Source organism: Netta rufina, assembly GCF_964035555.1.
Source record: "Netta rufina genome assembly, chromosome: 4".
NCBI lineage: Eukaryota > Metazoa > Chordata > Aves > Anseriformes > Anatidae > Netta > Netta rufina.
In genome coordinates, this window is record NC_140127.1 from 41368929 (window position 1) to 41393291 (window position 24363).

At 40.6% G+C, this 24363-nt stretch overlaps 2 protein-coding genes across 2 annotated transcripts in view; one reads left to right on the forward strand and one right to left on the reverse strand.

Moving 5' to 3' along the window:
- Window positions 1-352: 352 nt before the first annotated feature.
- PGRMC2 (progesterone receptor membrane component 2) lies at window positions 353-11034 on the forward strand (the record flags this gene model as incomplete). The annotated part of the gene is made up of 3 exons (XM_084286505.1): window positions 353-707; window positions 9588-9743; window positions 10476-11034. 3 exons carry the CDS (start codon window positions 353-355, stop codon window positions 10571-10573), a joined length of 609 nt encoding a protein of 202 aa, XP_084142631.1. The 3' UTR covers window positions 10574-11034.
- A 5815-nt stretch (window positions 11035-16849) lies between these two features.
- The window catches only part of LARP1B (La ribonucleoprotein 1B), a 33861-nt gene continuing 26347 nt past the window's right edge, over window positions 16850-24363 (reverse strand). The window contains exons 13-19 of the mRNA XM_084286351.1: window positions 24155-24360; window positions 23668-23774; window positions 22961-23121; window positions 22377-22521; window positions 19987-20096; window positions 19645-19772; window positions 16850-18827 (exon numbers count right to left, since the gene is read on the reverse strand). Coding sequence (XP_084142477.1) covers window positions 18591-18827; window positions 19645-19772; window positions 19987-20096; window positions 22377-22521; window positions 22961-23121; window positions 23668-23774; window positions 24155-24360 — 1094 coding nt within the window. The 3' untranslated portion in view covers window positions 16850-18590. The remainder of the gene's footprint in view (window positions 18828-19644; window positions 19773-19986; window positions 20097-22376; window positions 22522-22960; window positions 23122-23667; window positions 23775-24154; window positions 24361-24363) is intronic.

The following is a 24363-nucleotide window of genomic DNA, read 5'->3' on the forward strand; positions in this document are numbered from 1 at the left end:
CATTTATGTAACAAATTAACGCCACGAGAGCGGCTGTTTGGCTCGGGAACACGCTGACAAGACGAGGAGCAAGCGTGCCACACTCTGCGCCATGTCCCCCCTCACACTGGCTCCTCACGCGCCGCGCCCGTTGGCCGCCCGTTATGACGGTTGGGCGGCGCGAGCCCCCCCCCCCCCCCGCCACCTGGCCGTGCGCGCGCGCATGGCGGGAGGGGGGACAAACGGCTCCGGGGCCGCCCCCGCGCAGGCGCGGTAGCGGCGCTCGGCCCAGCGAGAGGGGCGTGGCGCGGCGGCGGCGGGGGCGTGGCGCGGCGGGGGGGGGCGTGGCGCGGCGGGCGCTGTCCTGGCGGTGATGGCGGCCGGCGGCGAGGGGCGGTCCGGCACCGAGGGCAGCAGCGGCGGCGGCGGCGGAGGGGAGGGGGGCGCGGGGAGCGGCGGCAGCGGCAGCGGCGCGATGCTGCTGAACGTGGGGCTGCTGGCGCTGGCGCTGCTGGCGGCCTACCGGCTGTACGCCCGCTGGGCCAGGCGGAGCGGGCCGGGGGCCGGCGGGCAGCCCAGCCAGGCCGCCGCGCTGCCGCGGATGAAGCGGCGGGACTTCTCCCTGCAGCAGCTGCGCCACTTCGACGGCGCCCGCGACCCCCGCATCCTCCTGGCCGTTAACGGCAAGGTCTTCGACGTGACCAAAGGCAGCAAGTTCTACGGGCCCGGTGAGCGCGGGGCCGGGCCGGGGCCGGAGGGAGAGGGGCGAGGGGGCGCCTCGGGGCGGGCAGGGGCGCGGGGCGGCTGTGGGGAGCCTCGCAGCCGGCCCTGCCCGCGCCCGAGGCCGCCGCGCTGTGCCCGCGGTGCTGCTGGCGAGGCGGCCGCCGCTCGGTGCCCTGCTGGAGCCGCGGGGCCTCGGAAAACGCGGTGTGAGCGGGGCGTGCGGGAGGTGTGACACGGCGCTTTGTGCGGCGGGGGCAGGAGGGAGAGGATACCGTGCCTTTTTTCCCCAGGAAACAGTTCATTAAGTCATTTTCTTGCCTTTTTTTTTTAAACCTTAGGTTCCTAAAAGAAAGCCGCATACAAACCATAACAAATCTTTGGTCCTTACCAGGGAAGCGAGGAGCAGTGACAGCACGTTGAGGCTAGTGCACTGCTGCTCCCCTCTGAGTTTGTGGTACCGGCTCTGCTGCCAGTCGCGCGGGCTGAAGGTGCCATAACTGGGTCAAAATGTTGTTCCGACTGGTACTGAAAAAGTTAACGCTGGAGGCTGAACCACCTGGCCGTGCCTTGTTTATGTCTGTTGACCAGGAAAGCAGAGAGAATACAGCCTGGTATGCTGCAGCTTTCGTACCCTTCATCGGACTAGTTCTTTCGTCTCCCTTGCTTCAGGGATTTTTAAATTGAGACCTGTGTGCTGGTGTAAAATGCAGGTAATACATATGTTAATGAAACGTATGTTACGTATGCATACGAAGGTTAAAACAACAGCCAGTTGACAGATTTCTTCATAACGTACCCAATGAAAGGATATTGAGCCATAGTCTAAGCATTCACTGCCAGACCCAGTGCACTCTTGTATATCAAACATAAGTTCTGGCCTTTTCACTGCAGATGCTGTCACTGGTTCACATCCTCAGCCTCTGGAGGCCTGTTACTGTGAGAAAGCTAAAGCTTTCTCTTCTAGGATGTCAGTCTGCTTTTTTGATAAGTGGCGGCAGCTGGTTTCCCTACAGCAGTGCATCCAGCTTTTCATGGAGAGGAGCAAATATGTTTGTTTGGGTTTTAACCCTGTAGTGAAGGGTGGCCTTTTGGTAACAGAAGTGATGTCAACTTTCTCAGCTAGGTGGGACCCTGCATGTGAGGATGGTGATGCTCAACCTTTGCATCAGCTCTGTTTTCTACCAAACATGTTGATTTTTGAATTGTGCAGACGTGGTTTACCTGTGTGGATGCATGTCAGGAGGTATTTTCTTGCAGATATCTTCTGGTTGAAAATGAGATCAAAAAAAAAAACAAACCCCAGCAAGTGGGTGGTTGCTGGCCTTCAAAGATCTGAGAAGAGTTGAGTGGAGAAGTCTTCTTCAGCTTCTAGCACTACACCTTTCCAGAAGGACTTCTGTCAGAGTAGCCAGACATCCATGGAAGTTCTCGTGGTAATTTTATGCCTCATAAAATGCTGGAGTATAGCAAGAGAACTGCAAAGCATACTGACCATGCAAGGGCTAAATATTCTTTAACAGAAGAAATGGTTGAGGACACTGTCTTTGCTGACAGCGCAGGCTGGGACTGTGCTGCTCATGCTTTGTTGAGGTACTGATGCGAAACAGCCTCAGCTTTGAGGGCAGCAAGTAGCATTGGCTGAGGGCTTGCTATCGAACTGCAGGTATTGCTTGACTGCTGGGTGACTGCTGAGTAACGCGGCTGTCTCAGAAGCCTTCTGATGTCTAGAAGTTAAGGTCTGTTCTTTCTTCTTCACTACAGTTTGGATGCACAGCTGTTTCTTATTTTTTGCCTCTAGTGTAAGGCTAATAGTGCACAGAATTGTCCTACAGTCCAGATCTCTGTCCTACAGTTGAAATTCTATTAAAGGTCCCACCAAGCTTTGATTTTAATAGAAGCTCTGTTATTTTAAGTTATCATCCATTGAGTCCTGTCATGCTTTGGTCTGTTTCACTGAGGAGCCCTCTAAATACCTATGGTTAAGATTTAACACAAAAATGGACAGACTGTTCAAGTCATCTTTTCAAATAGGATTGAAAATTTCAGTTTCTTGAGCAATTAATCAAAACATGTTTCAAACTTTTTTTTTTCTTTTGTTGTCTCTTTTAAGACTTTCACAGTTTATCCCAGCGGTAATTAGTCTTTGGTATGTCTAATGCATTTCAGGTGAGAGCAGGAAGGTTGTGGCACGTGTTCAGCTGTCTGGTCTGTACCTCCAAGAATCAATCAGTTTACACGGAACTCCTTAAAAACCTCACTTACACACCTCTTTTCCAAAATGCTGCTTCCCAGGATAGTCCTCTGTCCTGCAAGCATACCCTTTGCTTCAACGCTTTACTTTTAGTTGTATTCAGTATCGCTTTGGTTTGTGCCCAGATGAGTAAGTGTTCTAGAATGCTTCGTTTTTAATCTTAATTAATTACCTTTCCCTTTATCATCTGCAAGCTCTGAAAGCAATAAAGCAAACTGTTAATGGCTCACTGTTAAAAATATCACGGAACCAGAATGTCAGAGGAACTGTTGGGGAGTGATTTCCCCATCCGTGATCACGTCTCATGTCTCAGAGTTAGTGGTCGACACCTTTCCTGCGTGCTGTGTTGGCTTTACATCCGTGTCATGCGACACAGCTTTTACTGTTTCAGCTATGATAACATTAGATTTCACAATTGTTTACATTAAGATTCCTGTTAGCTTACTGGTCAATAGAAGGGGATAGTAAGAGATAAAGCACTCTTAACAAATCTTAATATTAATGGAGTTTAAATTGGTGTGCTAGTATAATGCTATAAACAGGTTTAGTTAGATAAACTTACCAAATGCTCTGAGCAGTTATGAAAAATACAGGCTTTAGAACATGACAGCAGGATTATATCTGACCCAGTGTACGCAACTGTTCCACATCACTTCTTGGGTCTTAGTTTTTCACAATTAAAAAAAAAAATCCTGATTTTCCATCCCCACATTGTCACCGTGAATTCGTTTCTCACCCACTTCTGTCTTTCAAAGTGTCACAAAGGTGTCTGCTTCCCGTTTGTTTTCCAAGAAGAATATATTAGGTAGTAGTAGTGTTTCCTTCCACAAATATCTCCATCATAGCTCATTTTTTGTTAGGGGAAAATTAGCTTTGTTTCATATTGCAAATGCAATTAAGCACTACAATTTCTGATACTAAAGACTTTGAGAAGATCTGTAGTAAACATTGCCATTTCCTCCATCGTTTGTATAAAAATAACCCGAGGCTGCCAGACTTCCTTTGGAATTAAGTGCTATAAGCTTAATTGTGGCTTTATTTAAAAGTTACCCTCCTGGTTGGTGCTGATGCTTTTGAATACTTCCTTTCCAAGAGCGTGGTACTGCAACATGAAATGCTGCAGGAGGGACACGTGTGCTGTGTCTGGAGAGCTCTGTTAAGGGTGGCTTTATCTTAAGAACACAACAGGCCAAGGGCTTACAGATAAGTATAGAGGATAAGATTGGGGGGGGAAGTGCTTCCTGTAAGGTGTGGGTCTTCTGTGGTTTGTTTTGATGCTTGCCAGCTCCTCCGTGTCTGTAAGGGAGGTACGCCTTGCCCCAAGACTCAACTTTTCAAAAATAGTGTTTCTGAAAAATTACTACCAGGAGAAGTAAAACTAAAAAAGTTCAGAGCTGTTCCTGAGAGCAGGAGACGAGGCAGTGGTTTTGTGCAGGAAGATGCATCTCTCTGCCCTCCCCTGCTCCTTCTTGGTGTCTGTGGGCTCCCTCCCTCACCCCTTAATAGGCTGAATATTAATAATAATATCAATATTTTAAGGAATCATAAAACTGGAACAGTTGTGTGTTTGATGGAAGTTCGGTAATGCTGTCTGTTTGGATAAATCCCTAGTTCCTATTAAATCATTCAGGCTCTAGCCACCTGAGGTCTGGGGGCCGGGCAGGAATGCTGGAGGCGTGATTTATTGGGGTGTGATCGTCCCACCATTGTCAGTGACTTGTAGGCGTGCAATCCCGTACGAAGCAGGGCATCTCTCCTGCATGCAGTCAGAAACGTGGCCAGCATCGCTCGCCTTACTGAGGAACGAAGCAGCAGGCAGAGCACTTCCCGCTAAGGCGATGCGGGGTGATCTGCGTCCTCTTCCAGCGTGGAGCTGCCTGCCAGGAGCTGCTGACAGCTGAACTCCTCACAGTGCTTTCTGTCTGCCTCTTCAGTTCAGATTGGGTTGGTGGTTCTTACACTTACCTCACAGAGGTAAAGGGGAAGCAGGCAGGAGAGAGAGAAGCAAGACTAGAGGCCCTCTAGCCCTGTGCCCAACAAGTCAGATTTAGGCCCTAAATCCGTTTTCTAAACAGTTCCTGTTTTAGCACGTAGACTTCGTGGATCATCCTCCTAAGAACACTTACTTTCCATGCAAGTTGTAACTTGAGGCTGATCCAAATCTTTCCTTTCATGTGAATCTGGAGCAGTAAAGTTGAAAATGTCACCCTGAATTCCAATGATGTATCTTACAAGAAAGCTGCTGCTTTTAAGCTGCATCTCAAAATGGCTTTGTATAATTTGTAGCTTTTTCATTCCCTCATAAGAGAAGCAACACTCAACTAACATCTCAGGATTCGGATGGAACATTTTAAACGTGTAATGGAAATTTTGCATTGATTTTGACTGGAAAAGGTAGACCAGGTGGTAAAATAGTGCAGCTGTTAATAAATTCCTGGTCTTTCTCCCTTTGTTCCCTTCACTTACATTAAAAGAGAGATTTGTCCTTATTCTTTTCTGCAGCTTAAAAGCTGCCTGTGAATTTCCAAGCTGCAGACGAAGCCGGGCTGTGCTGCCAGTGTCTGTGTGGCGCAGGTGGGTGCAAAGAGCAGCTGCAGGGGTCTGCATGGCTGGGGACAGCTTGGAGGCTGCTCCCAGAAATGGAAGCTGCTTTACAACTGAACCTTGGTAGCCTGCGTGGCTCCTTCGGAGAGCTTGCATCAGTCTGGTGAGAACGAGTGCCGCTGCGTAGATTACGGTATCGCCTCGTTAGATACCGAGCCCACGTGCAGCTGTTGGCGGTGCAGGTCCCTGCACAGAGCTGGAGCAACCAGAGCCCGGTGAGCAGTGCTCGCCTCCACGGCTGGTCTTGGAGCAGTAGTCCAGGATCTTCTGCAAGACTGGTATGCAGCTGATGGGGTCAGACAGCCCTGCTGGTACACCGAGAATATCTACTGAAAATTGGAGCTCCAGCATAGGTTTGGGGGGAATTTGTGGTCAAATCATCTGAAAATTCAAGCACGTGCTGTTCCAAGATCCAGCTTGGTGTGTTTTGGACCAAGTGACTGGAAACAGTGCTTGCAAATAAAAACTACAGGTTGGATAGCTTCATCTCTCTCTCAGATTTTTTTTAAATACGGTTTTCTAATGTTAAATTTATTTGTCTGTGTCTGCTGTTCTTTGACATAGGTAAGCAAAGAGAAATTAAATCATCATTTAGAAACTGAAACCAGGCTAGGAGGTGCTGAAATCCTGCTCCTGAGTGCAGGAATTGGAGAGGTATTTTCCTTGGCTGAAGAGAGTTTGATTCTGCCAAGTCTGAAGCCTACTCAGTTCATTTGTGAGTAAAGATGAATGTCAGGCTGGAACAAATTCATCAAGAAGTCCAGATTTTTAATGGGATCCTGAAAGGAAGTGAGAATCTGCACTTGCTGGGGGTGGAAGCAGGCGGTGGGGAGCAACATTTTGCACCTGCCCTGGCTTAAAAAAGGGCATGCTTTATGCAAGGTAGGGTTGTAAGGTAAACGAGGACTTTACACAGGGAAACAGGCAGTGTGCAAATGTGGTGTGACAGATGTGGAGATAATGTAGGCAAATGCATAGTCTCGATAACGGTTTGATTTCAGAGCTGAGCTTATGCTAAAATAAAGGCTATGTGGCAGTGTTTCCATGTGTGAAAGCAGGGACGGGAAGAAAAGCGTTCTTCAAGGAACAGGCTTTTCCTTGGTGTGAGGCTCAGAGCCGTGTGTAGCCAAGGAATGTGTAGGAGATGTTTTAATGATTTTTGATCCTTGCCTGACTTCCTTTTGTAGCTGTGAGATGCCAGCTAGGTGTGGGAGGAGAATTGGTTAAAGAATTGGACTAGAAAGTAGCTAATCTGGGGGTATAGGGAAAGAAAATGGTTGAAATTTTGTGACAGTCTTGAAAAATTGGTTTAGTGTACATACCTATGCTACTAGCATCTCTTCTTACAATCTCTTCAGTACGTGTATCAGCGATGCAATCAATAATTTAGAATAGGAGCCAGTCTAAATAGACAGGCAGACAAAAGGAAACAAAAGAAGGTCTGACTATAGGTAGGAGTTGCAGAGAGAATTGCGTCTGGTCATGAAAGAACTCAGTGGGAGGACTGTAAGGATCACATTAATGTCTGACACGGAGTAATGCTCACGAGGCATTTTTTTTTTCCCCCCGCCTGAGTTCTCCATGCTTCACCATGAGTTCACCTTCCTGAGTGATTTTCCCTAAAAATCTGGTGTGCAAAACACCTTTCTAAGACCATTGCACAATTTAAGACCATTCATGTAAAAGTGAATAACAGACAAAGGCTTACAGCAAAAAACAGGCCTGTATATGCTCTGTTAATACAAAATGCTCTGTTTAATCTCCGTGTAGAAGTATCTGAAAGGAAGCTTTAAATTTTGAAGTAGATTGCTCATATCGAGATGTCTGAACTTCTGCTTTAGCAGCTCTTTAAAGTAAAGCTGGGCTTGTACTCCTTTATTTTTTAAATAATTAGAATTCAGTAGTTGCTTTTTTAGTAAGGGATAAAAGAATGCGACACATCTTTAAGTTAGGTTTGCAGAGCTGGAATTTGAGATGCTGTTGAGGTCTGAAGGCTTGTTTTTATCAGTCAGCATTCTGCTGAACACTTGGACCTGGCTTGGTGGTTTCTCTGTGGCTCCTGAATACTTCTGTAGTAAACATGCCAGAACATTTAACATCTGTTCTTGAAAAGGAAAAAAAAAAGTTTTGGTATAATAACACTACCTTACATTTGCAGAAATTTTGGATCCATCAATCTTAAAGGAAACTGAGATGCTCTAAAGGCATTCGTGCTTTCAGCTAAGTGTGTTACTGAGATGTCAGGGTGTTCAGGGTTTGGTGCTGATCAATATAAAGTAATTCTCTCTTTAACAGAAACACTTGGAATCAAGCTGGTGGATCAGGAGGTGGCCTCTCAGCAGAGGCTGTAAAGCTCCATAAACCACTAAATGCAGAGCTGAAGGGAAGGGGCAGTGTCCTGCTCTAACGCTGGTTAGCCAGAATTTTGAGAATGGGTTACTCGAATAGCCAGCAGAGTTTATGGAAGCTTTGGTTTAAAGAGTTCAGGGAAAGGAAAAATCTGGGACAAAATACTGTTGGCAGGGAGGTTACATAGCAAGTTGTAATTAATTGCTCAAGGATTTACGGATTGTGTGTGATCTTTGCAAAAGCAGTTTATAACTTTGTGGTCCTGTGTTCTTCGTTCAGAACATCAACAGCTGGGTGAGCTGAATGGCGGCTGTTTTGGAGTAAAGCAGGACTTGAAGAGCTCTGTTACGTTGCAGGTGGTGGCCATTACTACCTCTTACCTGGTTTACGAGAAGTGACTAGCATGCTAAAGGAATAAATCAAATGTCTTGGTATAGGTTTGATTTCAATTTCTGAATCCTGTTTTTCAAGACTTTTTCTAAAATAGCACAGATACTGTCCCTGATCACAGAGGTGGTTACTGCGGATGCCATTCTTGGAGCTAAGTATCCTAAAGGACAAGCACAGGGGTGCTGTTAGTCATTTCAGCAGTAGAGGTGAGGGACAGTGCATTTCCACTCGCTTGTGTTTGTGCTTACCATTAGCGCTGCCTTTTCTTCAGGCTGATGGCCACTGTTGTCTCCAAGAGGTGAGCCAGAGAAGGGTCCTGGCCTATTTGTTTTCAAATAGCAACCACTCTTTGTAATGCCTTGGGCATTTCTCTGCTGCTTATCCACTGTTAGCCAAAATTTTAAAGTCTTGGATTTTTGTTATTCTTCTTCTTCTGTATGTTTAATTGAGATGAATCAAGGTACTCAGTTTTAGGTTCAGAAAAACTAAATGGTATGGTTGGAGTTCTTTAATTTGAGTTTGGGGAAGACTGTTACCAACCTCATCCTGAAGCTATTGGTTTACAAATCATCCCGCTCCCGTAGCATTATTTCTTTGATGATCTTAGCTTTGAAAATCTCAGTATTTTATCAGCGTCTTTGTGCTGCTTTGTGTCAGTCAAAAAACCACAAGGGACGTACTTGCTTTACATTCGTAACATGAAGATCTGTGCAGTCTTCAGGAACAATACCGGACAGGTATATGGGTGATCTGCTGCCCAAAATAAACGAGGAGAACCACTTGCAGTGTGATTTCCACAGGCGTTAGAAATGTGTCAGAAGATGAGCTGTCTGTCAAGTTATGGTGGTTCTTTAAGTGAAGTGAAATGATAGAGGTCCATTTACAGTACTAATCGAACTAAGATGTCTATATAATTTGGTTCTGTTCATGCGTGACTTTTAAATATTCTGTTTTGCTTAATAGAAGTAGCTTTCTTTTGAATTCCAGCCTCCAGTCTCTTTGGAATTTGCATCACCTGACTTGTGCCGAGTGTCAGGGATTTTTCCAGATACCCCTCCAAAGCTCTTTTCCCAATTCTGCTTCTCTCAGCAGACTTTATCTCCGAGTGACACTTAAGTTTGAATTGCAGTGTTGTTGAACGTTGAACAGCCATGGTGTTGAAACTGCTGCTGTTCCTGTCACTGCAAAACTGTGGGACTTTTGATGCACCGCTTCAGCAGACTGTAATGAATTGAGATCAGACACCATAAACAAAAACTTGAAGGTATTGGTTTTGTCTTTTTGTTTCCAGAGGGTCCATACGGAATATTTGCTGGCAGAGATGCTTCCAGGGGACTAGCAACTTTCTGTCTAGATAAAGATGCACTCAGAGATGAATATGATGACCTATCGGACTTAAATGCTGTACAGATGGAAAGTGTAAGAGAGTGGGAAATGCAATTTAAAGGTAACTTCTCAAATGAGAATGTCTTTAGCTTAAGGAAATGCTTTTAATAAAAATGACTGATTTGGGCTCGGGGCATCTTTTAAAGGGATGTTGGTAGCAACATTGATAATGTAGTGTAGCTTTCTTAGGAAATGACCAGGAATCTCAGGAATTAGGGAGGATTCTACTGTATCCTGCTATAGCTTTTTCAGCCTGCTAGTTTTGTACAAAGAAAGGTGTTCTCAGCTATACAGAATAGAGTTTCACTCTTGAATCTCAGTGTAGCTTAGCCAATGAATTCCTGCTCTCACATTGTTGAATTTGGCTTCCATTGAATTATGATTAGGACTAAGAGCTGTTTTGGTATGAAGGTTTGAACAAGTTTGTCTTGAAATAATTTCTGAGGAATATGAAAGGATGTCTCTGGAGGGAGGGGAAACAATTTTTCACATTAATTGAAATCAAAACAAGCTGAGGGAATTTGTGCTGGATTTAGTAGCAGCGTTTTCAGCCACTGTGCGATAAACCTGGGCTGATGAGCTGTGGGAGAACTAAAACAAAGTACTGTGAGCAGAAAAAGTGGTGAACAGCAGTGGTATCAAGATTGTTTTAAGAGCTGAGCTTGCTGATAAATTGCCATCAGTTTCAGGGATTCAGGCTCAGAACCTTAGCATGTATGGGAAGAAGTGCGTTTGCAGCAGTGCAGGCTAACTAGCTGTATTTGATTGTAATGGAATCATAAATCTCTTTCAGAAAAATACGACTACGTAGGTAGACTCCTAAAACCAGGGGAAGAACCATCAGAATACACAGATGAGGAAGATACCAAGGATCACACTAAACAGGAATGAACTTTGTAAACAACCAAAGTCAGGGGCCTTCGGAACTGCAACCTCTTATTCCCCATCACAGAATGTCCTGCATCTTTGGGTACAGTTCATCTGCTGCGAAAAACATTCAACAGGTTTTGTACAAGGAAAATAATATACTCACAAATGAAGATTTGAATACTAGACATTATTTGTGCTGCCAACCGTTTTGTTGCAGTTTATTTGTAATGTCTGGTGAGGCTTCGTTAGTGAAGAGGGGCCAGGGATTTAAAGGCAAAAACGCTATTCCTTTTTATCAGTAAGCTGAAGCCTTTTCAAATAGCATATATTACAAGCTCTCTAAAGACGCGAGTCTTCAAGCTCAGTGAAAGATTTGAAACTTGTTTCATGTGTGTCTTCTCCTTCAGCATTAAAGAAAGATGTACTCATGTACATCAGTATCAGTAGGTTAGACTACTGAAACTGGTGTGAAAATGTGAACTTCCAATTTTGTTTTGTATGTGGGCGTTAGTAGCCCTGGCAGAATACTTCAGTTCTCTACGAGAAGTCCATGTAGATCTGGATGGGGGTAAAATTCATCCTTTTCTCAAAAGGATTGGGTAAAACTGTTTCCTCTGCAACAACTATTATCTGAAGCCTGCCCTCCCCACCTTCCTTTTTCCCATTGTCTAAATCAAATTGAATATTAATTGTGCCTTATTTCGCTTACATAGACTTGAATTGTTTTAAGGGAAAGCCCCAAATCGTGGTTTCATAGTCACTACAAGCAGCATTGAGACTGAAGTTAGAAAGTTCTGTTGACTGGAAAACCTTGATGTCATTCTGTGTATAGAATGTAAAAGAGGAATACTCAGTGTTACTGCCATATGTTAATACTACATATACTTAAATTAGCATTGTGATGGCCAAATGCATACTCCCATGCTTCTTTTTAAGTAATTAAAAAAAAAAAAAAAGTCACCCTTCCTCCTCTTCCAGAAGCTGCCTAACTTTTGGGAGCATAGCCTTCACACCCCTGTAGAGTGAAGGGGCGTGCGCGCGTGTGTATGTGTGCGTGTCTGTCTGAATGCAAGACTTGGGAGGGATTGTTTCTGCAGATATTGTAAATACGAGTACCATTTTAATAAAGCATGTACAATACCAAATGTGCTGTCAGACTTTATGTAGAAGCTGCTAAGCAGAGCTGGAATATGATAGAATACAAAGTAAGGGGAAGAAGTCTGGGATGTGAAATATTTATTGCTGTTAATATTGTTCCTAGCTCTTGGGGTATTATTTTTCAAGTCCCATCTTTTGGAGAACTTGGAAGACTTACTAAGGTAAGTGCTAGTTAAAAGAATAAACCTATGCCAATGCTGTTATGTTAGAAAAAAAGTGAACTGATTGTAAATAAGGAGAAGCATTCTAGGAAAAAGTATAACATACAGTAAGAGGACTGTGTCTCATGTCACCTACAGGACCAGGACGTTGGAGATCAATACGTGTGTATCACTCAACATCTTGCGGAAACTTCACTGTCTCCTTTGCTAAATCCGTACCTGTGACACCATTAAGTTTGTGCCTCACAGCTTTATGGCTTACATCTGTACTTCTGCTTGCAGTTTTCACCTGTGATAAGTCTACAGTAACAAATTTCCATCCATCTATTCTGTTGAATTGTAAACTAAGGAATTCCCGGAACTACTGCATTTTTATTGTTGTTTGAATGAATGAGTTTTATATTGATGTAAATGAAACAAAAATACACCATTGAATCACTTGTAAATCACGTGTCCTAGAAGGCAGATTCATTTCTTTCTTGCATGTCCACGCTTGAAATAGAAGTTTTATCAAAGAAGAAGAAATAACAAAACTGAAGCCATTTCAACAGTTAGTAGGTTATGCTAGCAGGTTCTTGTACAGGCTGAACAATCCAGTCAGGCATGTTGGCTATTCAGTTACTGGATATAATTCATGAAAGTGCTGGTTTCTGTTTAGGGCACATCCTTGTTTAACTTAGCATTGATGTCCATACTTCTGTTTGCACATTATTACTCTATTAAGTATCTACTAAGTGTCTAATGCTGCTGAAATGCTGGGCATGTTAGTAAATTAAACACAAAAATGTGTTTTAGACAGAAGAGTGGAGAGATACCAACAAATGAAAAGCTTTCTCGCACAGGACGGTAGCTAGGAGTACTTCAGTGCACACTTCGCTACTCTTTTTTTTTTTTTCCTTTTACCAAATCTTTCTATAAAAGATTTTATACTTCATTTAGAGTATGCCTTTCATTTTTAGCTTTTGCTCCTCATGATGGCATCAAGATGTGTGTAGCTGTGTAACAGGAAAAGAAGGCTTATGGCAGTATCAAATAGGACAGCCAGCTATAAAAATACACTTGTGATTGTGTTACAGCTTCTACTGTACAAAGTCATGGCTGCAAGTTCCTAACGCCTGACGTGAGTTACTCTGCTATTTACTCGTTACAGCTATTACTGTTGCTACATCTGGCATAGCTGTAGCTTTAGCTGTTTATCTTGCTTGTGTCTGTTTTATGTAGAAACTTCCTACCACAGAGAGAACAGTAGTGACACATACCGTATGACTTCCAAACCCAATGCAGCTTTTTCCCTTTCCTTGCTATAGGAACTGCAATAAAGCTTAACAGGATCAAAGTTACATGATTTTTTGGGCGGATCTCTTTAAAAAGAGCATTGCTCCAGTCTTTTATGGTTTAAGATCGGTTAAATGGAAGAGTGATCAAGGATGGGTAGAAGGATGATTTTTGCTTTCACCTTATTTAATGGTAATTGTGAAGACTACAAAACAAACTACTTCTGTCATTCTATGATAGCAGTATGTTACACAGACTAAATCCAGTATTTTGATGTCTAGTAGATCTAAATTTGTCTCATTCAGCCTGCATAAAAACTCTTTAGTGATTTAAAGCTGACAACGGAAGATGCTTTAAAGTATCCTGTATCTTTCATTTTTTGCAGAAAGCTGACATGGACCAGGTAGTTCAGAACAACATTGAATCTGTGGAAGCTTTGATGCAATTAGTATTATAATTTTTTGGAGACACTCATCCGTGTAACATTTGTGTCAGTCACTTAGTTAAAATTCACTATAAACTAATGAAAAGGTCAGTATCAAACTGTCAATGTGTTAAATTTTTGTTTAAGCAACATAAGGGGCTTGAAGGGAGGATTTCTTATCTTCAGTAGAAACAAAATACATTTCCAGTTTAAGATACTGGTTGTTTTCCTAGACTAGACTTAAGCTAGTTTAAGAGCAGTCATTTGTTTTGACACTTCTGCCTCATCAGTACGTTGCTTCCCAAAGAATTTTTCTTAGAGCAGGAAATTTTAAAATCTTTGTGGTTTTAAAAAGAAAAAGTGCCATGTTTTTACCTAATCTGAACATACCAAATTTTTATTAGGCACTTCAGAACTATCCTCCCACATCCTTGTAATTTTTCATAAGTTCTTATTGAGCTAGAGTTACTTTTCCTTGGTTAAAATCTGTATTTTCTACCCTTCAGAGTCTAGCACAGCATTTAATATCAGTTTGGTACTTTCTGCTTCAGTTTGGTACTTCAGAAAGTTTGGTACTTTCTTGTTTCAGTTTAAATAGTTATTCTAAGCTATTATAATATTTAAAATTATTTTTCTATTTTTTTTAATTTCTGTGAGATCAAGTTGATCTCAGTATCCTTCATTGATACCTATTGATTGAAAAGGTCAGGAAATAATTAAACCTTAGTCTTTTTTCTTTTTTTTTTTTTTTTGAGTCTTTGATACTTGTTTTCTCCATGTATTGGTGGGTGTTCTCTTTTGTTTTTTTTTCCCCCCTCCAGGAAGCACATGCATTGTTGCATATAATAATACAAAATATTGACCAAGACCTAGTACTTTGAATATAATAGCCTTTCTAACCATTTCTGCTTGGTGGCTTTTTTTTTCTTTAGGGCGAAGCTGTTTAGTTTTTTTATGAATTATTTCTGAAATTCATTTATGAATTTCTTCTTGTTGCAGTTTTGGTTCTTTCCAATTTTAATGTTACAGATAAAAGTAGAGGTTGTGGGGGGAAAAAAAAAAAAACTACTATAACTGTCATCTGACTCATTTTTTTTCAGCCATGAATGAAGTGATGCAATTGCAGTTGTAGATTTGGCAATTCAGGCCTTTTCCTACTTACAAGTAGTAATAACGTACTTCTGGCCTTAAAGGATTCAATATGGAAACCAAATAAATAATTAAGTATGACTGTTACTGGTAAATCCTCCCACAGACTTCCAATTTATGGTTAAAGGTGAATGTTCATTAGCACGTGTTTACAGACAGGGTTTTAGACTTGCTTTTACTTGACCATGTGTGCCAAGGCTAGTTCTAATACCAGTTAAGGGTTGTTTATGTGAAAATTAAAGGAAGAAACAAAACTCACCCAACCCAGAAGTCTTCCCTTAGATGGGGGGGATTCTTGCGCTTCTGTGCATTTCACTGTTCCAGAAGGCAGCAACTTTAGAGCTCTATGGAACACAGTCTAGCAATGCGACCTTCTTGCAAAATTCACAAAAAAAATGTAATTACCCCCATTCTGGTTACAAACTGTACTTGTTATGTGATGATAATATTTTATTGACCTGTCACATTTTCCGGTAACTGGGAAAAGCCTACAACTGTACTGTGTAAGCCTTTTTGGAGGTGTAAAGTTCTGTATTTGTCACTCGACCACAAGCATTCATTTGCTGTTGGAGTATAAAAGCTCCTTTCTAGTGACTGACTTGGATGCCCATTTTAGGGGAGTATGAAGACTGCAATTTGGTTTTATGTAGCTGAAGGCATTAACTCTTTTTTGTTATTAAAAAGAAACCACAACTAATCAGCTTTGATGGTATTAACCCAAAGCCTTGCCTTAAAACTGCTAACCTTGATGCTTAGATTTCTTTAAAATATTATGCTGCTTTTTAGCTGTACTTTGAAGTTTTGTTATTAGTTAGGTCATGTAATACCACCTCAGCTTGCTGTGTAAATTCCATGACAGGGTTAGGTTCAGGGACTTTTTTTTAACTTCAATGTTTAGTGGAGTTTGGAAAAGTATTACACAGTCCTGTATTTCTCTCTCCAAAACTCTGGGATGGAGAGAGCAGATTTACGATTATAGATATGGGTTAGTGTAGCTGGAGGATGGCTCAGTAAAAGAACATCAGCTACTGCTGACTCTCAGTCTGAAAGGGGCCCAGTGTGGTCTGCCCCCTCGGCACAGCAGGGATGCCTGAAGCAAAGCAGCCATGAATACAACCTGGTTTCTGTTCTGTTATCTCATGCAGAAACCAAAATCCCTGTTAACCCTGTTAAACTCCAGGAGGAGCATCAGTTGTGCAGACAGGCTACTGCTACTCCTTGTAGAAATATGTTAGCTGTTCTCCATGAGGAACAACAGCTGTCTCCAGTCTTGTCTTCCCTAAAAAGCCTTCAAAATCCAGTTTCAAGACTAAAGAAAAACCTTAGTGAATGAGTTTAAGCAAGGTATAGTTTTGAAGTATTGATGGAGTCATTTTTAGCAAAAGCAAAGAAGATAAACAGACAATTCTGTAATAAGCACACAAGCATGTTTAGACACGTGAAAGGTCTAAAACTTAAGTATTTAGCAGACAAAATGTTAACTACGCTCAGTCTTAAGACAGCCAAATTGAAAGTTAGCTTAAATAGATTTACCAGGCATCAGAAAGCATGATGGACACTTGTACGCATGTCCAAAGACAAATCTATGGCTCTGTAACGTGAATGCCAGTTACAGAAAGGGTGTTGAGCCTTACAGAATAAGCTGCTTAACCAGTGCTATCTTTGGGCTTTATTCTAAATTTTTATGTGTTCTCAGCTCAGTTATGCTGCTGCTGTTTACGTGCTGCCTTGCTCTGCAAGGGCAGCAAGGAGGGAGCCAAAGGGAGCATTCCTGACCGTAGACAGATGGGGCTGCTTAGACTGTGTCCCTTCAGGGGGACACCAAACTACTCTGCCTACAGAAATCACCAAGACAGGGACTAGTCACTGCCTTTTGCCTTCAGCCATGTTTATCATTCACCTCCCATTTTTTATTTTAAAATACAAAGTCACATGAACAATCATTATGGAACTTGGAAAAAAAAGCTGGCTTACATTTTAAGAACCTGCTTCAGCTTGGAGAAGTCCCCTAATACCTTCATGCAGCAGAGGCAACAGGAATTCACATGCAAGCCTACAGCCTTAGACTCTTTCAAGGTGATTTTTTTTCCACACTTTTGGAACAAAAATAAATAAATTGATCATACACCATTATTAGAGTTTTTTGGGTTGTTTTTATAAAATTTGTCAAGATATCACAAAATTACACACTAAAAGCTTAATCTGCATATTGTCCAATGAAAAAAGTGAAAGGAAACATAAGTGTTTCTTTTATATACAACTTCAATCCAAATTTACATTTTCATCATTTTCATGGATAGCAAGAGGCAGGGATCGAACATGGGATTGAGATGTGTCACTTCAGCATATTGAAAGGATGTTACTTAAGTGGCCTGTTACAAATGAACATGAACAACTAAACAAAAGGCTCAATTTTGTATTGAAACTGTTAACTGTTGGTCAAGCCACTGCTACCGTACGCATTTACAGTGCAGGCATTCATCATTCATTTCAGTGAGATTCACAAGACAATGACTGAAAAAAAAATAACAGGCTTTTTATAACAACTTCTGAGATGTGATACAAGTATGAAACTGCATATAATAAGAATGAACATTCTGTTCGGACACATCCAGGGGTTAAGGCAGTTGTGCTAGACAGTTTTCAACTGAAGGCTTTTTCACAGCTAACAAGTAACAAAAAGCTGAAGTTCTTTTCACCTACCCTTGGAAGAAATAAATTACTCACTCAGATAATTTTGAGTTTTTTTTTTTAAATCAAAATAAAAAAAATTAGTAAGAAATTACAGGATATAACCACCCCTATCCTTTAGCTACAGAAATGAAGTTGTATTTCAATAACTTAAATTCAGTGAAATTGTACTTAGACCTGTTTGAAATTATTTAATCTTAGCTAGCGCAATTTAAGCAGAACTTCATTCAAATATTGCAAAATAAAGCAAAAAAAAAAAAGTTCACAAGGAACACTTCGTTTCCCTCCAAACTAATTTTTATTCCTTGAAATACAGAGAAAAAGAGTCTTTAAGAAGTTACACCTCTTCTGTTACGGTACTTTATAATCATATGAGAATTCAGATGAAAATACCTCTCCAACTGAGAATAATTTGAGGTTTGCTACTTTAACAACCTGCACAAATTGCAGATACTGTACGTTAATTTAAAACACTGTGAAATCAACAGATCAATTTTTCCCTGTATTTTACTGTTGCCTATTAATAACCAGTATTGAAGGAAGTATCTGCAAAACTATCCCAGTTATGTCCACTCAAACTCCATACTTAATACTAACTATGGAGACCCTGAAAAAAATAGATACTATGTCTTTAAATAGAATCCAGCAATGCAGTTTCATATATAGCTGCACATTCTTGAGTGCTTTTACACAAAAACATACTTTTTATAGTTACAGATTTGAGAGCAAACCAATCACATAGATCCTTCTTTACATTTAAAATTATACATATGTCATCTTTTTTGCTTTGGTAAAATACAAATAATGGGAAAATCGGGACAAAGAATGCACAGTAAATAAGATGGATATATCATACCTTTTTTTTAAGAAATACAAGCTGAAATGTAAGGCATCCCCAAAGTATTTTTTTGCATATGCAAGGAATGCAGTTTTTTGTAAACAAAAGCTTGAGGAAAGCAATACTGAAGCCAAAGAATCTTCCCTAGGACCTTCCTGATGATCCCAAAACCAAGAACGACTCTCCTAGGGTAAGCATTTTGGAACTTAATCCTCTGAAAAAGAAAATGCAAACTTTTGTCTTCCCATATTCTTTTAATCACATATTAGATTGGTTCACCTTGGAGATCTCCAAATTGAAATAGTGATGTAAAAGTTGATTCTCAAGGGCGCAAGTCTTAGTCTATTTTTCTGGTACATCGCTTTCTATCAATTTTGTGGCAGCATTATTATGACCTACTATGTGCGCTTGTGCAGTATTCCCACCGGTAACGTCTTCCAGTGCCTGGGACTGACTGGCAGCTGTGGGATGAGCCGCAAGAAGTGTTTTAGAAGAATTAGACAGTTGTCTCCGATGACCTGAATCCTCACCTGTTGCAGCAAACGGTCTCCTCTTGCCGGGCTCTTCACTAATAGGAGGCTAAAAATAAACATGGTAGTGTGTTAAAAGTTTTCCTATAAAGCTGGGTATTTGTCATTTCATATAGTCCAAGGACCAAAAAAGAGCATTCTGTAGCTGGGCCCTTAGTTAGGCTTCGTAATCCTAGTAGTTATTCTTAGCTCACTGATGATAGTCTGGCCCTTTAACTAGAAGTGTAAACACATGTCAAATTTAGGACTTTAAAACCGTCTTGGAACATGATTTTATAGTCACTGCCAAGGATTTGCCACAACTCCTAGAAATGAGGACTGCAGAGGATGATGGTAATGCAGTAGTATGTCATAACCCAGTTCAGACAAGCATGGCAACTCTGTAACCTGGAATCACACAGTTGAAGATTTCAGCATTCTACAAGAAGGATGCATTGAATTTGGCATACTAAGTCACAGCAAGGACAATGCCTGTTAAATGCCTGTTACAGTTTGTTAAAAAAAAACCTGCTTGTTGGGCTTTAATTGATTTTCTGAATTCCTAAACAGCATAGAAGTAATGTCTCATCAGATGACACTGTATGGAGTAGAAAAACCCTTGAAGTCCACTTTGGGTAGCATTTCGTATCTATTTACTGTATCTCATTACACAACACAAATGATTCAACACTTAACATCCTAGCCACGGTATCTCAGCACCATAGTTTGGTTTGAAAAAGCACATCTAGGAACAAAACGCATTTATCATTTGAGTTTAATTTTTTAAATCATGCTTTGTAGTGATTGATGGGATTTTAAAGCTACCTTACTGTGTAATAAAGTACTGATAAACCACATTTTTGTTTAAAATGGGTGTTGAAACTTACATCCACTCTGAAGTCCTCCAGTCTTCTAAATTTACTAAGGTATTCTTGCAGTTTGGGGTCAATGGCTGGTGTTTTGTGCTGAGAGTATTTTAGGTAAGCCCAAAATTTTTCCAGTCCATAAAGCTGACCTAATAATGGAAAAAGATAATTTTACCAATTTATGAAGGTTATAGTTAACTATAGTTAACTATACACGTGCGAGAATTGGGAGATAAGAGGAACAAAACCAAAAGCTGCTCTTGTACTTAGAACCGACCTTATGTAACAAGTCAGTGCCAAGGAATAGGGATCTCCCAGCTAAAGTTACCCTTGTGTGAGCAGTGACTGGGCTATGATAATTACCAGCTTCATAGTCCCTCTTTGTTTCTTCTTGGAAGTCCTTGAATATTTCTTGCCTGAATTTCTTTTCCAAGCCATAGCTGTAAAATCGAAACAAGCATTCCAATCCGTACCTAAAAGAGAACAAATAGGTTTGAAAAATCTTATCCATACACTCGTATGCATGCAGTTCCTCAAAAGGACCCAAGTTTTCAGTCTCTCCTTGCATGTAAGTAAATGGCTTAGTCTCATTTTTCCGTTCTCATAAAAACCACTTCCTGTTCCAAACAATTTTTATTAACCAATTGTTCAGAAACACCTTTACAAATAAAACTGACTTCAGAACGTCAGGTTTGTCACATAGTTTCAATTCACAAACTACAGACGCTATACACACATAAGAAATGCAAGACAAGTGCTTCTGTATTTTCAGGATGTGAGACCCACAGCACTTCATGAAGAAACACCTCCGACTGTTTTGGATCTAGCTTCATTCCATACCTCTTAGGTTTACTACTGGAGAGAATAAACATCTGACATCACTCTCCTCTCCTCTGCTACCACTCTCTTTTACAACTCAATCACATGCTCCTTAATCATCTCTGAGCTGAGGTGCACATGCAACTTCATTTTACGTTACACAGAAGCTGTTCACTATCCTCATTAGCTTTGCTGCCACACTGGGAACTTTTTCTTAATCTATTTTTAGAAAGGGGACAAGGGGGAAAACACACACACACACACACAAACACAAAGTCATATTGCCAGAAATTACTCTTACTACATGTATTACTGTTTTCCTTCCACTTCAGAGTTACATCCTTTGCAGACTAATCTGAATTTTTTAGCAGGCATGTGTGAAGAAGTCTGATGTGCACAGCCAAGTGAGGATTAAAAAAAAATAATTAAAAATCAAACTACTCAGGTAAGTGAACTGAGACCGAAGAATGTTTGACTCTGACTCCCAGTGCCACACTGGCCATCGTGTTACTGTGAATGGTGAATTGCATCATACAAATGTACACCCTTATTTGATGGCTGAGTTCATTCAGTCAAAGGATAACTGCAATACCACATGACTGTAGGAAATGATGCAGAGGTTAGAGCTCTTAAAGTCACAGTTTGATCTAGGTAATCAATACAATTTTAAGGAACACTTCATTAGGGTAATTCTCATGCATCAATTCCAACTGCCTGTTTAAAAAAAAAAAAAAAACTCACTTTGTGAGGTGTAAATAATTCACATAACAACACCTGCTAGATCTTGAAATACATATGTACCTCCTTTTCTAGAAAGTGAAAATTGGGCTGGACTGAAGAATGTGTGTATGATTTCTACAGTACTGGATACCATATAAGTATTTGTCAACAACCTAAGTTTTAAGGGTTTAATGTTTTGTTTGTTTTGTGCTACTTTGTGTCAGCCTGCAAATTTGCTAAATGTTAATAAGTAGGTGGTATGAAATTGAATAAGATATTTTTTCTTCTCACTTTTAATGCTAGCCCAATATGCCAATAGCATTTCTTTGAAACATAATTCTGCAATATCAGACAGACAAAAAGAAAACCAGCATTTTTTTCTGTAAGAATCTGGATCAACTTCCCTTTATGATACCATGTCCTCTACTTTTAGCAAAAATAATCACAAAGAAAAGAACAAAATTGGGCCCTCCTTCTGTTCTGCGTTCATCTGTTCCCCCCCTTAAGGGCCTTTTGAAGTTCCTTGTGGTAAATAGATAATTGGATAATCTCAAAGCATAAAGAAAACTCTGAACAGATATAAAAATTATTATTAAAGCCACCTTTGCATCCTAGGGCCTTGTCACTCTGAAGTCTCAGACAACATATCCATACTTTATGATTTCCATAGACAGTACTTCCTCACTTGGCATTCAAAACGTTGGGCTGGCTACCTTGTCTCTTTGGCTAAGAGAAATAGAGGCTGGGGGCAGGAAGAGGGGGAAGTACGTGGAAAGAGGGGAGTAATAGCAAAGAGTTAACAGTGCAGCAGTATTTTTTCTGGTATTTTTGGAAGACAAGCAGTTCAAACAACTTTGATGAGATTAAGATTGTCTTCAGCCATGGAAGGAAAATATTTTTTTCCTTCCTTCATGGGAGCTTTACCAGGAACAGAGATGCCTTGTCACAGACAACAGGTTGCACGGTTCTGTAGAATATGGGACCAATTACAGGACAGGAAATGCTGTAAGTTTAGCTATTTATCAGCAAAGCACAAACACATACAAATGGGTTTTTGGTGTTAAAACAACCTGCACAGACTGCTATTTTAAAGATTTACAAATAGTCAAAGCTAACAATAAAAATGTTCACTTCAGATACACATGAACATTGTAGTCTTTAAAATGACTGGTAAGACCTCAACCAGTTTTTAAGTTGCAAGGAAAAGCTAGTACCTGTAGTGTTCTTTTGCATCATCTAGAGCGAGTTGTCTGAATTCGTCATACATTTTCTTGTTAAAGTGATCTCTCAGAAAAAAAGACCAGAAACGAAAAAGTGTGTTCATTTCTTGGGACTGGCCAATTCCCAACCGTTTCCTCTCTGAAGGGAGGAAAAAAACACAATTTTTTAAGGTTCCAGCAGAATGTTTTCAAGCGCTTTTTCATTAGTAACACAAACAAAAGATCTTCAAGGAATGTTAATTCTAAACGTTCCAAAAGTATTTCAATTAACATTAACTTGAGGCTTAATTGACTTATTAAGTCAACTAAATATCTTCTCTCAAGTACTCTATTTGTTTTAACCACAAACAATAACACAGAAAATATTTTTGCAAGATGCCAAGGAGTTTGAGGGGATTTTTTTTGGGGGGGTCAAGGAATTTTAAGTTAAATGGAAATAAAAGATCATAAAACATACGCAATTTTCTTTTCCCTTCCCAGGAAAAGTTAAGGATAAAGAACAACACAGAGAAAACTGCTATCAGGTGATACCTGGTAACTTCTACCTAAAATTGTAGGAAGTCCATTTAGTGGCTTACCCATTAGGCATCTCCGATGGTATTTGTGGTACACTTGTTGTGTAAAGCCATTTTCCTTTAACAGTTCATGAGAAGGATGCTGAAATTTTGGTAGAGAATTTGGGGTACACCCGTAACCTCCTGCGAGTGGAGCTCCTTCTGAGGGTGAAGCACTGGAACTGCTGTAGAAGAAACGTTTATATTCCATAAACAGTGCATTTCCCCAGAATCAGTTTTTAACTGTTCTGATCAGTGCAAGCTGTGTCAGAGTACTATGATCACCTAAAAACAATTACAATGTATGCCTGTGCTCCTGGTCATCTGTTTTAGGGTGCACCTCAAAAATCACTTTCTGTCTTAATATCTTAAAACATGGGCAGTTCTGGATGATGATAGTTGAGCATTACTATAATGCATGATTTGAAATGACCACTGAAAGGCAAACAGTATTACTGAAGTGAGCGTCAGTGCTTCAAGTAATCTTAATGCTATGCTAAAGATGGATCAAAAAAGAACACTATAAGAATAGTTTAGTTAGCTTACTTCCAAATGGATTTATATTCTAGGTTTGTCTTTAGTCCCATTTGCCCTTCTTCCATTGCTCATTCTTACTCCCACTGTATTTATAAATTCTCTTTTATTATAATCTATTCCTCCACTAGCAGTGAGAGCCAATGACATTGGAAAAAAAAAATCTCTAAAGAAACAGACAAAAACAAACAACTTACCTCACAGAGGAAGTTCTTGGCCTATGATCTCTGGAATCCATCACCCAACCAACATGGCATTCTAAGGGAGGATTTGTACTGTGTCGTGTTTTTCTTTTTCTTGGAGTCTAAGAAAGTAAATGAAGTATTTATTTCCCTAATTTGATTTCACTTGTTTTAATCTTCTCAAAACAGCATTCTACCAATTTTGTATCTAACACAATATAAAGTCACAACACTCCAGCTTCATAACCTCAAAACTAATCTTAACATAACAATTTTAACATCTTTACACTTTTTCATCATGGACTTCTAAGAAACATTACAGAGAAAAATCAGAAATAATTTTGTAGAAATAAAAAAAGAATGAATGTGGTAAAATTTTTGAAGAAAACTGCAAGTAAAAATATTTCATTTTTTTCCTTTCCATTCTTGTTATAAATTATACCCTAGACACAAGTTGTACAGGCTTTTTATGGATTTAAAAAAATACAGTTTTTCCATCTACCTTTACATCAATGGACTGTGCTTCTTTAACAACAGGGTAGAACCTGGGTGTTTTGTTGGGATCCTGTAGCCTCGGGGTGCGAGGGGTTCGTGGAGTGAAGCCAGGGTGAACATGGGGAGATTCTGGAACTACTGTTGGTAGTGATCGAGCCATCACCGCTGTTGGAGGTGCTTCAATACCGACCGAATTACAAGCCAGCTCCTCTACTA